The sequence below is a fragment of the Eubalaena glacialis genome, chromosome 14, assembly GCF_028564815.1.
Source record: "Eubalaena glacialis isolate mEubGla1 chromosome 14, mEubGla1.1.hap2.+ XY, whole genome shotgun sequence".
Lineage (NCBI taxonomy): Eukaryota > Metazoa > Chordata > Mammalia > Artiodactyla > Balaenidae > Eubalaena > Eubalaena glacialis.
Genome location: NC_083729.1, coordinates 83,992,427 through 84,003,347, shown reverse-complemented (window position 1 = coordinate 84,003,347; position 10,921 = coordinate 83,992,427). Strand labels below are relative to the sequence as shown.

At 49.9% G+C, this 10,921-nt stretch overlaps 1 protein-coding gene across 2 annotated transcripts in view; it reads right to left on the bottom strand.

Annotated features, from left to right (window-relative positions):
• Positions 1-2,485: 2,485 nt before the first annotated feature.
• Positions 2,486-10,921, bottom strand: part of MALL (mal, T cell differentiation protein like) — a 28,256-nt gene continuing 19,820 nt past the window's right edge. For both annotated transcript variants that reach the window (XM_061210941.1, XM_061210942.1), the window contains 3 exons: positions 8,182-8,349; positions 5,835-5,957; positions 2,486-3,826 (listed from right to left, as the gene is read on the bottom strand). In XM_061210941.1, coding sequence (XP_061066924.1) covers positions 3,764-3,826; positions 5,835-5,957; positions 8,182-8,349 — 354 coding nt within the window. In that variant the 3' untranslated portion in view covers positions 2,486-3,763. The remainder of the gene's footprint in view (positions 3,827-5,834; positions 5,958-8,181; positions 8,350-10,921) is intronic.

Below are 10,921 nucleotides of genomic sequence, written 5' to 3'. Positions count from 1 at the left end.
AGGTGCTTAATCACTACCTCTAACATTTCTTCTCTGATAAGACACACACACAGAGGAGATAGAGGGTCTTACACCCCCGTTCCAGATTTGTATGCAGAAATCAATCCCAACGCAATCAGGCCGAGGTCCACTAGGTCGGTACAAGTTGCTGGGAGTGAAGCCTCTGGGCAGGGGAGGTCCAGCGTCACCGTGGAGATGTCACCCACAGCCTCCACCCCCCAGCCCATGAGTCGCTGAGAGGTGACAGGCCAGCTGCTGTGTAATGACCAGGCTAGGACAGAGGCAGGGACACGCGGCCTTGGAGATGGTTGACCGAGGGACAGGAGTGCTGGGAATAAGATTCGTCATCTTCTGGTGTCCTGGGAAGCACCGGGTCCCACCCGGGAGAATCTAGCAGGAGAACGTGGGGTGTGAGCTCTGCGGATGTCGGGGGACATCGGCACCGCTCCCCCACTGCCCATCACATTGATCAAGGGCTGCCTGAGGTCCTCCATGGTCAACGTCCAGTTTTCACTGAGATGTGCTCCCCGGCAAATCCCTAACGGGAAGGTCAGTGACAGATTTGGGGGCAGGAGGGGGCAGGAGGGTGAGGGTAACACCCTGTCAACTAGGGATTTTCCATTCCTGCTGAGGTAGACCCCAGAGCTAAGTATGTTGTTTAGTTTTCAAATTTTAATGGTCTTTTTTTTCTTATCTCATTTAAAGATCACAGCCCAGTTATTGGTCAAAGCAGAATTTCGGCTGTCTGGACAAAGCTGCCAATCAAACCTGCTACCGACTTGTTCAGCCAGGGCCGTAGAATGCAGCTGGCAGGACCCTGCATCCCAATGCCCGTGGCCCCAGTGCCCAGCATGGGCTTGAGGCTCAGGACAAGGTTGTGGGATTGAGGCAGGAGATAGATGGGCCCCAGGCTGAGCTCCAAAATAGCAGGAGTGAGAGAGGAGCTGAGCCCTGCCCAGATAAGAGATAGAGACCACATATTCCTTGTTCTCGAGGTCAAGGAGACCTTCCCAACTATACGTGCTCAGGAGGTCAAAAAGGGAGTGATGTCAACCTAGCTATACTCCTCTTTGCTAGAACCCATCTTGGCTAAGAGATGCATGCGCACACGTGGGAGGACCCTGAGATAAACCAAATATGGACCCAGAACCAGGCAAAGCAAGATAATTGGCCAAGGAAACCTGGAAGAAATGCCCCATGTAAGTGATTCAAACTACCCTGAAGGCGCAGCTCGCTCTCTGGGTCCACCCCTGTGTCTATCCACACGTACTTTTTCTTCCTAGTAAACACTTTACTTGTTTTGCTACTTTCTGTCTTTGTGGGAATTCATTTCTGCAAAGCCAAAGGGCCAGGGGCCTTGTCACTGGCCATCGTGGTCTAGAGGCTAGGATTCAGCGTTCTCACTGCCTTGGCCTGACTTCAATCTCTGGCTGGGGAACCGAAACCCTGCTTTAAGCCGCTGCAGGCTGAGGCCACCTGAGATCAGGCTGTCTTAGTCTGAGCTCCCCTGAAGCCCACCCTGAGGCGAGGACTTGGGTGCAGGATCCAGGGAGCCCCATGGGAAAGCAGGGGCTCCCTGGATCCTGCTGGGTGAGGGACACCCAGCAAAGCTCGGCCTCGCTCGGCCCAGTGGGTGCACCCCTCTGCTGGGGGCTCTGAGGAGCCTGGTAGGCTGCCTCGGGTCTTCCCCACAGAAGATGAGAGCTGGGGAGAGTCCTAGAGAGAGAGGACAGCCGTCCTGAAGGCAGGAAGGTGGCTGGGAGCTACAGCAGCTGCAGGTGAACTAGGGGGTGCCGGGGCTCAGGGCTGGGTCCACAGTGTCTGCCCAGTGGATGGGGGGCCTTGCAATGTGATGGGAGGACAGGACAGCACCCCATGAAGGAGAGCAGGGACATGAGGGCAGAGGGCTGGGCAAGGGGTCTTCTCCTGCCCACCCAGGCCTCTGCACCTCCCAGGCCTGGCCAGGACATCCCTGACTTTGCTTAAGCTGCATGAGTTTGGTTTCTGGAGCTTGCACCCAAACTATTCTTACTGAAGTGGAAATGACACCACAAACCGGAGCCCTGGAGACAGTCTCAGTGCCCCTGTGTAGCTGCCCTAGAAGCAAGGCCGGGTGCGCTGGGCCTTAAAACCCTCCACGGGGTGCTTTCTGTGCAATTGCTGTCGGGACCTGTCACATGGTGGCCAGTTCCAGTGCCGACACCACGAAACTGACCAACTCCAGGCTTTTGACTGTACAAATGACTTTTATTTGGATGTGGCTACTCAGTAAATATTTAACAATGACCATCTCAGATAGCCACCAGGCAAGAACGTGAGACATGAACGGTGGCTTTTCAAGCTATGGGGGAGATTAGAAAGTGAGCTGTCAGGGAATGAAGCCAGAGTTTTCTCTCCGGTGACTTCCCCTCCTGCCTCCCCCTCCCCTTCAGGAGCAGAAAAGAGTCAATACAAAACTGTAAGCCCTAGAATAGGCTAAAACAAGTCCCTTCCACATAATAATTTATTTCATTTCAAAACGGCGTCGGGCCCATGCAGTTAAGGGGCTGAGCCCTGACTCAGCGTTAGAGATTGAGGCCAAGCAGCTGGAACCCCAGCACGGGGACAGAAACGCCAGACGGCACAGCCTACTTTTGAAAAACATTTACTTGGGAATCCAGCACCTCGATTTTACATTTCTCTGTGCCTTTTCTTTGAGAATGGCCCCAAAGTGCAAATGCATTTGCATGTCCTGGCCCCTGGGAGCCCTTCACTGCAGGAGGCTGGCTGGGTGGTTCCAGGCCCCTCCCAGATGGACCACTCGGGGATGCATGGGAAACAGTAGGAACCCTGGGATGGGTCCTTTCTGGCCTCATCGATGTCCCACGTGTGACAGGAGCCCAGAGGAGAATCCTGGCATGTAACGTCCTGCCGGCTTCCTTGATGGTCTTTTCTGAGGGATAGGGTGACTCCCAGTCCTTAGGGGGTGGGGTCTGGAGGCCTGACCCAGGCGTCCTGCAGCCTTGCAGTTCTCTGAGCAGAGCGGCCTGACTTACAGTTACAGAGAAGCGGGTTACACCCTTCCCTCCCCCACCCCTCCTCCCCTCCCCCAGGTCTTGCTGTGTAAAAATTTTGTAGAGCCAATCGCTTATTATCTACCCTCAAAGCTGATTTTACACAGATTTCCCTTGGCTCCCAAAGCTGGGGAGGAAAGGGGAGGGGATGTGAATGGGGGTCGGGCAGCGGGTTTGGACCGCCGCTGAGAAGCAGGGACAGGACCACGGGACAGGAACGAGGTCTGTGGGTCTTCAGCTCTGAAGGCGTTGACAGCACCATTTCTTAAGAAAATTATGAAGGTTCCCATAGACCTGCTGTGGGGAATCTCGTTGCTGAGGCAGAATCCCCAAACAGGCCTGATGATGGTAGACCTGGAACATTCAGTAGTGAGGGCTTATAGATGTTAGTTTTCTAGAAGAGCGAGGTTCATTGTCAGATAATTCCAAGAGACAGTTACTTTCCCAGGCAAAACAAAACAAAACAAAACAAAACAACAAAGCCCTCCTCCCAGCTTTTTCATATTCATCACAATGAATTAAAATGTCCAAACAGATCTGCCAGCATGTGATTTCATCACTCGTTCTGAAAAGATGGTCTGTTGATCCAGTGATGTCATCGCTGAGCTTCTGTTTATCAGCCAGATGGCAAATGTTGAAACCCACTTTTGGGAGCTGATACTCTAGGCTTTAAAAGAGCGTTTCCCACGTCGGCCCAGCTCCCTGCTTCTTCAGTGGTAATAGATGCTGAAGGCATGGAGGATGTAGAGCAGGGAGGTGATGAAGGCAAAGAGCTGGAAGAGCCCGGGGAGTTACTTCCTTAGGGATGCTGGTGATCGCTCCCCGCTCCCAACCCACAAAGGCCCTTCACTGCTGGGAGGCCCTCGTTCTGACCCTGCTTCGTCCCCTCTCTGCCCAAGCCCTGCCTGGCTTAAAGGCGGCAACCACTGGCCAGCCCCTCCATCCTCCTTGAAACGCTCCATGCCCGTGTTCCACTGTGACTTTGCAGCGTCCCTCTCACCTGCAGACGTGTGCTCCTCTACCTGGCCATAAAGTGGGTCCATCTCCATCCCTGCCCTGGACCCTCTCCCCCTCTTCTCTCTCTCTCTGTGTCTCTTTCTCTTGCTGTCTGGTTCTGGGCACTCTCCCCCCACTCACCTTCAGCCACTGTCTGTGCTCTGATGACAAGTTTCACTCACTGGTCCAGAGCTCAACTCTGCGCACCCACCTCTCAGCTCCTCAGAGCCTCAGAGGCCCCACGAGCTCTCTATGGTCCAGACTGAACTCCTGAGACTTCCTCACAAGCTCAGTCGGCCCCAGGACCCTCATCTCATCCAGCTACCCAAGCCACAAACCTGTGACCCCTCCCTTCCCAGGGGTCCCTCCCCAACCCGCCACATCCAAAGCCATCCCCAGAGTCGCCCAACTGCACTGCCTGATGATGTCTTGGCCCAGCAGACGACTCCAGCCTCACTCCAACCCCCTGTCCAATCACACTCTGTCCATTCACTCATTCATCCAACAAATATCTTGTAAGCACCTGCTGTGCTTCAAGAGCAACTGTGGCTATAATGCTGAACAAAAATTCAAAAATTCCTGTCCTCCTAGAGCTTACATTTTAGTGGCAGAAGCAGAAAATAAGCAAGATAAACCAGTAGAGTAGCATGGAAGGTGGGGCTAAGCGCGCAGGAGAAAATAAAGCAGGAAGGGGACGGGGAGGGGAACGGCCTCACCCAGGAGAAACAAACAGGAGGAGACGGAGCTGCGGTGCTTGTCCTGGGGCCAAGGCCAAGGCGAGAGCGGGTCCAGGGGCAGCAAGGAGACTGACGTGGCTGGAGCAGGAGGGCAAGGGCGAGCAGCCGGGCTTGGGGGGGCAGAGTGGTGCTGGGCCAGGAACGGGAGGAAGCAGACCGGCCGGAAAGGCAGCCAAAGACCCCTGAGGCCTCCCTCGTGGGTCACCTCGCTTGCCCGGCATCCTTCGTCCAATGGGGTCAGCACCCTGCGCCACACCCCTTCCTCCTGCTGCCTGATCCCTGTGGGAGTGCCCGACTGACACAAGACCTTTCCGGTCACAGCGGCAGGTGGGGGAGGACTGGGACCCAGCCTGGGTATTAGACCTTCCTGGGAAGGTGTAAGGAAGGTTAGGCGGCGCCAGAGGTGAAATTCCCCAGCTGTGAGCCACCTGCCACGTGAGGGCGCCATCCCACCAAGAGAGGAAGGAGGCTGCCTCGTGGGGACTGGAAAGGCCGGGCCCTGCTGGCCTAGAGTCTCCGGTCCCAGTGGACCTAAAATCCAGGGGTCCTGCTCGTCCCATGACTCGCCTGGACCACCTTGCCTCGGATTCCATCAGCCAATATGTTACCCTGTGCACGTCTGTCATTGAAATAAAAGGACACGGGAACTTGAGCCATGCTGAGAAATTCTGGCTCCATTCCAGCAGCAATGGGAGTCACTGAAGAGTTTTCAATAAGAGATGTGTATTTTGGAAAATTTACGTTTTGGAAAAACATATTCTGAGGGCAGCGTAGTGGGTGTAAGAGGGAGCAAGAAAACCAGAGACAAGAGATGACACCTGAACTTGGACTTGGTACCCTGCGAGCTTGGGCACACCTGATTGCGTGCGCATGTGTGTGCGTACACACACACACACACACACACACACACACACACACACCCCTCCTCCTATCCTGCAAGGCTCCTTCAGCCTGAGGGCTCAGGAACATCTGTTCTGCAGGAGACAGAATTAAGCCTCATGCATTTCCCTCCATGGTGGCAGCTGTCATGTTCTTGCCCAGCACTCACCGAGGCTGCAGTGTTTATGTAGTAGTTTTTCAGGTCCTTGGTCTCAGACATGATCGTGGCATGTACTTGTAAGACGGCAGCACTCATGTACAGGATGCCAGTGGTCCCATGGTACAGGCTGTCCTGGAAAGATGGAGCAGAGGCCATGGCCACAGTCACGCGGACACGCGAGCAGGTAGCACTTTCCTCTTTGACTACGTAGCTGGGAAGAGGGGGCAAAAGAGAAAAGCCTGCTCCCAAAACTCCTGCTTTTTTCTTTTGCAGTGTTCCTGATGAAATTTCTATGTGGTGAACAATAGTGGATTAATATACGGCAATAATAATACCAATATGAACCAACATTTATTGAGTGCTTCTTGCCAGCCAAGCTCTAGGCTAAGCCTTTTCCCCATTTATCTCATTTAACCTTGTCAACTATGAGGTCGGTACTACTTATCGTTAGTGCCATTCTGAGGAAAGAGAAGTTCAACATTAAAGTCAGTGAATAAAAGCTGAGCCAGGATTTGAGCCCAGGCCACAGTAACACCAAGCCTGTGCTCCTAACCATTAGTGCTATGAAGACCTGCTGTGTGCTGGGCGCTGTCCTAACGGTATACACATGTGTCATCTCATCTTCACAGCTAATTTCATAAGGCTGCTACTATTAACATCTACACTTTACAGATGAGAAAACTGAGGCTTAGCTGACACATGGCAGAGTCAGGCTAATCTGACTCTAGATTTCAATTTTTGAACCTCTATGCTAAACTCTCAGCAGAGTTCTTCAATACCACAAGGATGTCATAGTTATCAATTCTGGGAGGAATGTCATAATAGGCAAATCAGCATTTTGCAGCCCCTAAAGAATATTCATCAGTAGACGAAAGAAAGCATTAGAGAAAAAATTGATGGGGTAAGGTTGTCACAGTGAAAGAGGGACCACCAGTCACTATGTGTGATGTGACTTGAAGCCACTTATGAAGCGTTCTTGCCAGAAAGGTTTAACCCATCTTCAGTTTAGCCTTTAGATGCGAACTTCCAGCTTACAGAAAATTCAGGGAATAGACGAGCAAGTCAAATCACACCAGGAAGAAGCAAACAAACCCCAAATGTGGGACCTTCTACAGGACAGCTGACCACCCAGTTTTCTTCAGCAAGTCCCCGTCAGGGAGAATCATTCTAGATTAAAGGCACCCAATAACCATCACTACCAAGTGCAAGTGGGCGTGATGAGGACCCCGATTCAAACAGGCCAACTGCAAAAAGATGTTTCAGTTACAATGGGGGAAACCTGAATGTGACCTGCATCTTTGATGATACCGAGGAATTATTGTTAACTTAATGTAAGTGTGATAATGTAAGAAAGTTTGTGTATTTTTTGGAGGTATACTGAGGTGACTGGAATGGAATGACATGATGTTTGGGGTTTGCTTTAAAATTCTTTAGGGGGAAAAATAAAGGCTAGGTGAAGCAAGTGTGATAAAATCTTGAAAATTCTGGAATCTGGGTTATGGTTGCATGAGGGTCCATAATATAATCCTCCCTACTTTTTGTATATGTTTTGACTTGTTCAGTATAGAAGAGTTTTCAGTGGTTATCAAGATGATGTGATTAAAAAAATTTAACGACATAATATTAAATGAAAGACTCTACATCCAAGATTATTGGTTCAGTGTGATTTATATATTTTGCATAAAATTTGCCGGGAATATGGAAGAATGAATTGTGATAGGTGATTGTGGTAGGATCTTGAGATTGGGGTGATTCTTTTTCTACTAGCCTTTCCTTCAATGCTGCTCCAATGATTTTTACCATAAATTAAATCTAGAGGGAAAACGCTTCCAGATGCGCTTGCTGCAGGAGTAGCCGGGCCATGGATAGTCCCTAATGAGGGAGGCAATGGGGGGGAATACAGTGAAGGATGGACTCTGGCAGAGGAAAGCTTTCATTCTGACCTAATAGTAAACACATTCAAACAAAAAGTCGGGGTTCCCTAGGGCAGGGGTCCCCAACCCCTGTTAGGAACCGGGCCTCACAGCAGGAGGTGAGGGGCAGGGGGAGTGAGCAAAGATTCATCTGCCGCTCCCCATTGCTCCCCATCGCTCCCCATCTCTCCCATTACCACCTGAACCATTGCTCGTATCACCGCCTGAAGCACCCGCCCACCCCCACCCTGGTCCATGGAAAAATTGTCTTCCACAAAACCGGTCCCTGGTGCCAAAAAGGTTGGGGACCGCTGCCTTAGGGGCCCAGGCCAGGAAAGGTCTCTGGTTCTCCTTCCCGCCCAGGAGGGCTGTTGTCCTCACCACACCCAGGACGTTGGCCTGGGAGGAGCCTGAGGGCCTGGGTCACTCTCACTTGTTCTTACCAGGATTTTCCAGGACTCGAATCTTTTGTAAAATCCGAACACATAAGACAAGAGGAACATCAGGGAGATGAGGAATGAGGTGAGCGAGACGTACATCACCCATCCTTGTAGCAGTGGGTCTGCTACCTGGGTGGCAGCCACCAGGATCCAGACCCAGAACCCAAATATCTGTAAGAGAAAACCACAGAACAAGGGGCTTTATTGGCTGGTCTGGGGCACCTTTCCCTTTGCAGGTCACCTCTCTCCTCCTCTGGCTCTGGTTAAACGCTCTTTGGGTGGAGTTAGGTGGGTTTCAAGAGGGAAATGGGGAAGGAAGGCTGGCCCCTGAGCCAGAGCAAATTTTGTTAGGAAATTCACGTGGTTAACAGAGGTTTCCAATGGAAAGACTTGGCTAAATTTGGCCTGTGGATGTGTCTTCTTGGCCCAAACAGTGTCGGTATATAAAATTTTTGAAACATTTCTGCTTAGTTGCCAACATTTAAAAAGGGATATTTCACATGAAAAATTCAGATTTCAGACATTTTCTTGAGAAATCCATAGTTCTGGTCACAGTGAACCCATTTCCCAGGCCAGAGTAGTCTGAAACCAGTTGTGACTGGCTCTTTAAAAAGGACCTGGAGTTCTCAGTGGACCACATCCCCAACCTTCCCAATCCCTATGCCATTGTGTGGCACATTCCCGGTTGCTCACTTTCACTGTGGAATAGTATTCTCCTTCTGGCTCCCTTCATCCACTGACAGTGCCTGCCTGGCCCTGTGGATATTTGGTTTGGAGCCTCCTGGGTATAGTATCTGATGCCCTGGAGTCAGTTACCAGTTGGGCAATACAGTTCCAGTTAAATCACCTCTCAACTCTGTCTAGCCACTTATTATCCCTTTGGCGGAAAAGCCCAAACTTTTTCCTGTTGCCTCGGGCTCTGCACTTGTTTGCTTTGGGGCTGGGCTTGCAGCCATGTTGGTGAGCCCAGGGAGAAACTAAATGTCCACCAGACAGCACATTCAGTTAGGGGCCTGGAGGACAAGGGTTTACAGGCACATGAGCACCAAGGAGTTTTGTTCTTGGTTTGTCTCCTCTCCTTCCCGGCCCTCCTTAGAATGTCCTGGCGAGTCTCCTGGGTTCCCCCTGTCGTCACTCCTGTTACATCTGTGCTTTTAAGCACCACATGGGCTGGCGATCCCAGGAACCCAGTGCAGGGCATTTCTCTCTCTGCAGCCTTCAGCCCTGCATGCCCGCTTGATGTCTCTACTTGGACATCTCTCTGCACTTGTATGACCCCTGAGAGCAAGTGCCTCATTACAATTTGCACTCTAGGCACCTCACTTGCCTCACCCCACTCCTGGCCCTGCGCCTCAAGCTTTTCAAGTCTAACAGGTACAAAACCTGAACTCATTGCCACTCCCCAATTCCTTCAAAACCCTCATCAGCACCTCCTGAGAATGATCCTTCTGAGGAAGAGAGTTATGGGATTGGGAACGAGTGTACAGTGGCCTCCGAAGATAATGATAATGTTCTATTTCTTTCCCTTCATAGTAGGTACATGGGAGTATATCTTTTATTAAGTAATACAATAATTCTGAAAAAGAAGAATTTGTTGGACTATGAGACCACTGGAGATTCGGAGTGATGGGAAACAGGGAGCCAAGGATGTCTCTTGGGTTTGTGGTTTGGAGGATTCACACTATTAGATTAAAAAATTTTTTTCTCTAAAGTTTCAGCACTCAAAATAGTTGTCAGTGCAGGTGACTCACATTTCTGCCCATCTCAGGAGAAAGCTCATCCCCTTCCCTAGTTCTATTGCCTTTTCACACAAATTTTATTTTAATTTTTTTTTACTTAAAAATGTTTTTTTATTTTATTTTTTGGCTGTGTTGGGTCTTCTTTGCTGTTCACGGGCTTTCTTTAGTTGTGGCGAGTGGGGGCTACTCTTCGTTGTGGTGCACGGGCTTCTCTTTGCCATGACTTCTCTTGTTGCAGAGCATGAGCTCTAGGCATGCGGGCTTCAGTAGTTGTGGCACGCAGGCTCAGTAGTTGTGGCTTTCAGGATTAGTTGCTCCACGGCATGTGGGATCTTCCTGGACCAGGGATAGAACCTGTGTCCCCTGCGTTGGCAGGCGGATTCTTAACCACTGCACCACCAGGGAAGTCCCTCACATAAATTTTAGAATCAGGTTGTCAATATCTACAATATATATCTGCTGGGATTTTGATTGTGTTAAATCTATAGATCAATTTGGGGAGACTTGACATCTTTACTATGATGAGTCTTCCAATCCATGAACATGGTATGCCTCTCCAATGATTAAGATGTTCTTTGACTTCTTTTATCAATGTTTTGTAGTTTTTAGCATACAGATACTGTACACATTTTTTTATAGTTACGCATAAGTATTTTATTTTGGGGGAGCTATTGTAAATAGTATTGTTTTATTAAATTTCCATTTCCCAGTTGTTCCTTGCTAGCAGATAGAAATATGATTGACTTTTTGTTTGTCAGTATTGTATCCTGCAACTTGCTAAACTCACGTATTACTTTAAGGAGGGTTTTGGTTTTTGGGGGGGGGGGAATGTTATTTGGTAGGTTCCTTGGGATTTTCTATGTGTCTCATTAGATTTTAATCTTTATAATTACTAATAAGATTGAGTCTATTTTCATATGTTTCATGTATTTCTTCTTCTGTGCAATTTTTTATGGTTGTTTTTTAATTGGTTACATATTTCTTACAGGTGTGCCTTTTTTTTA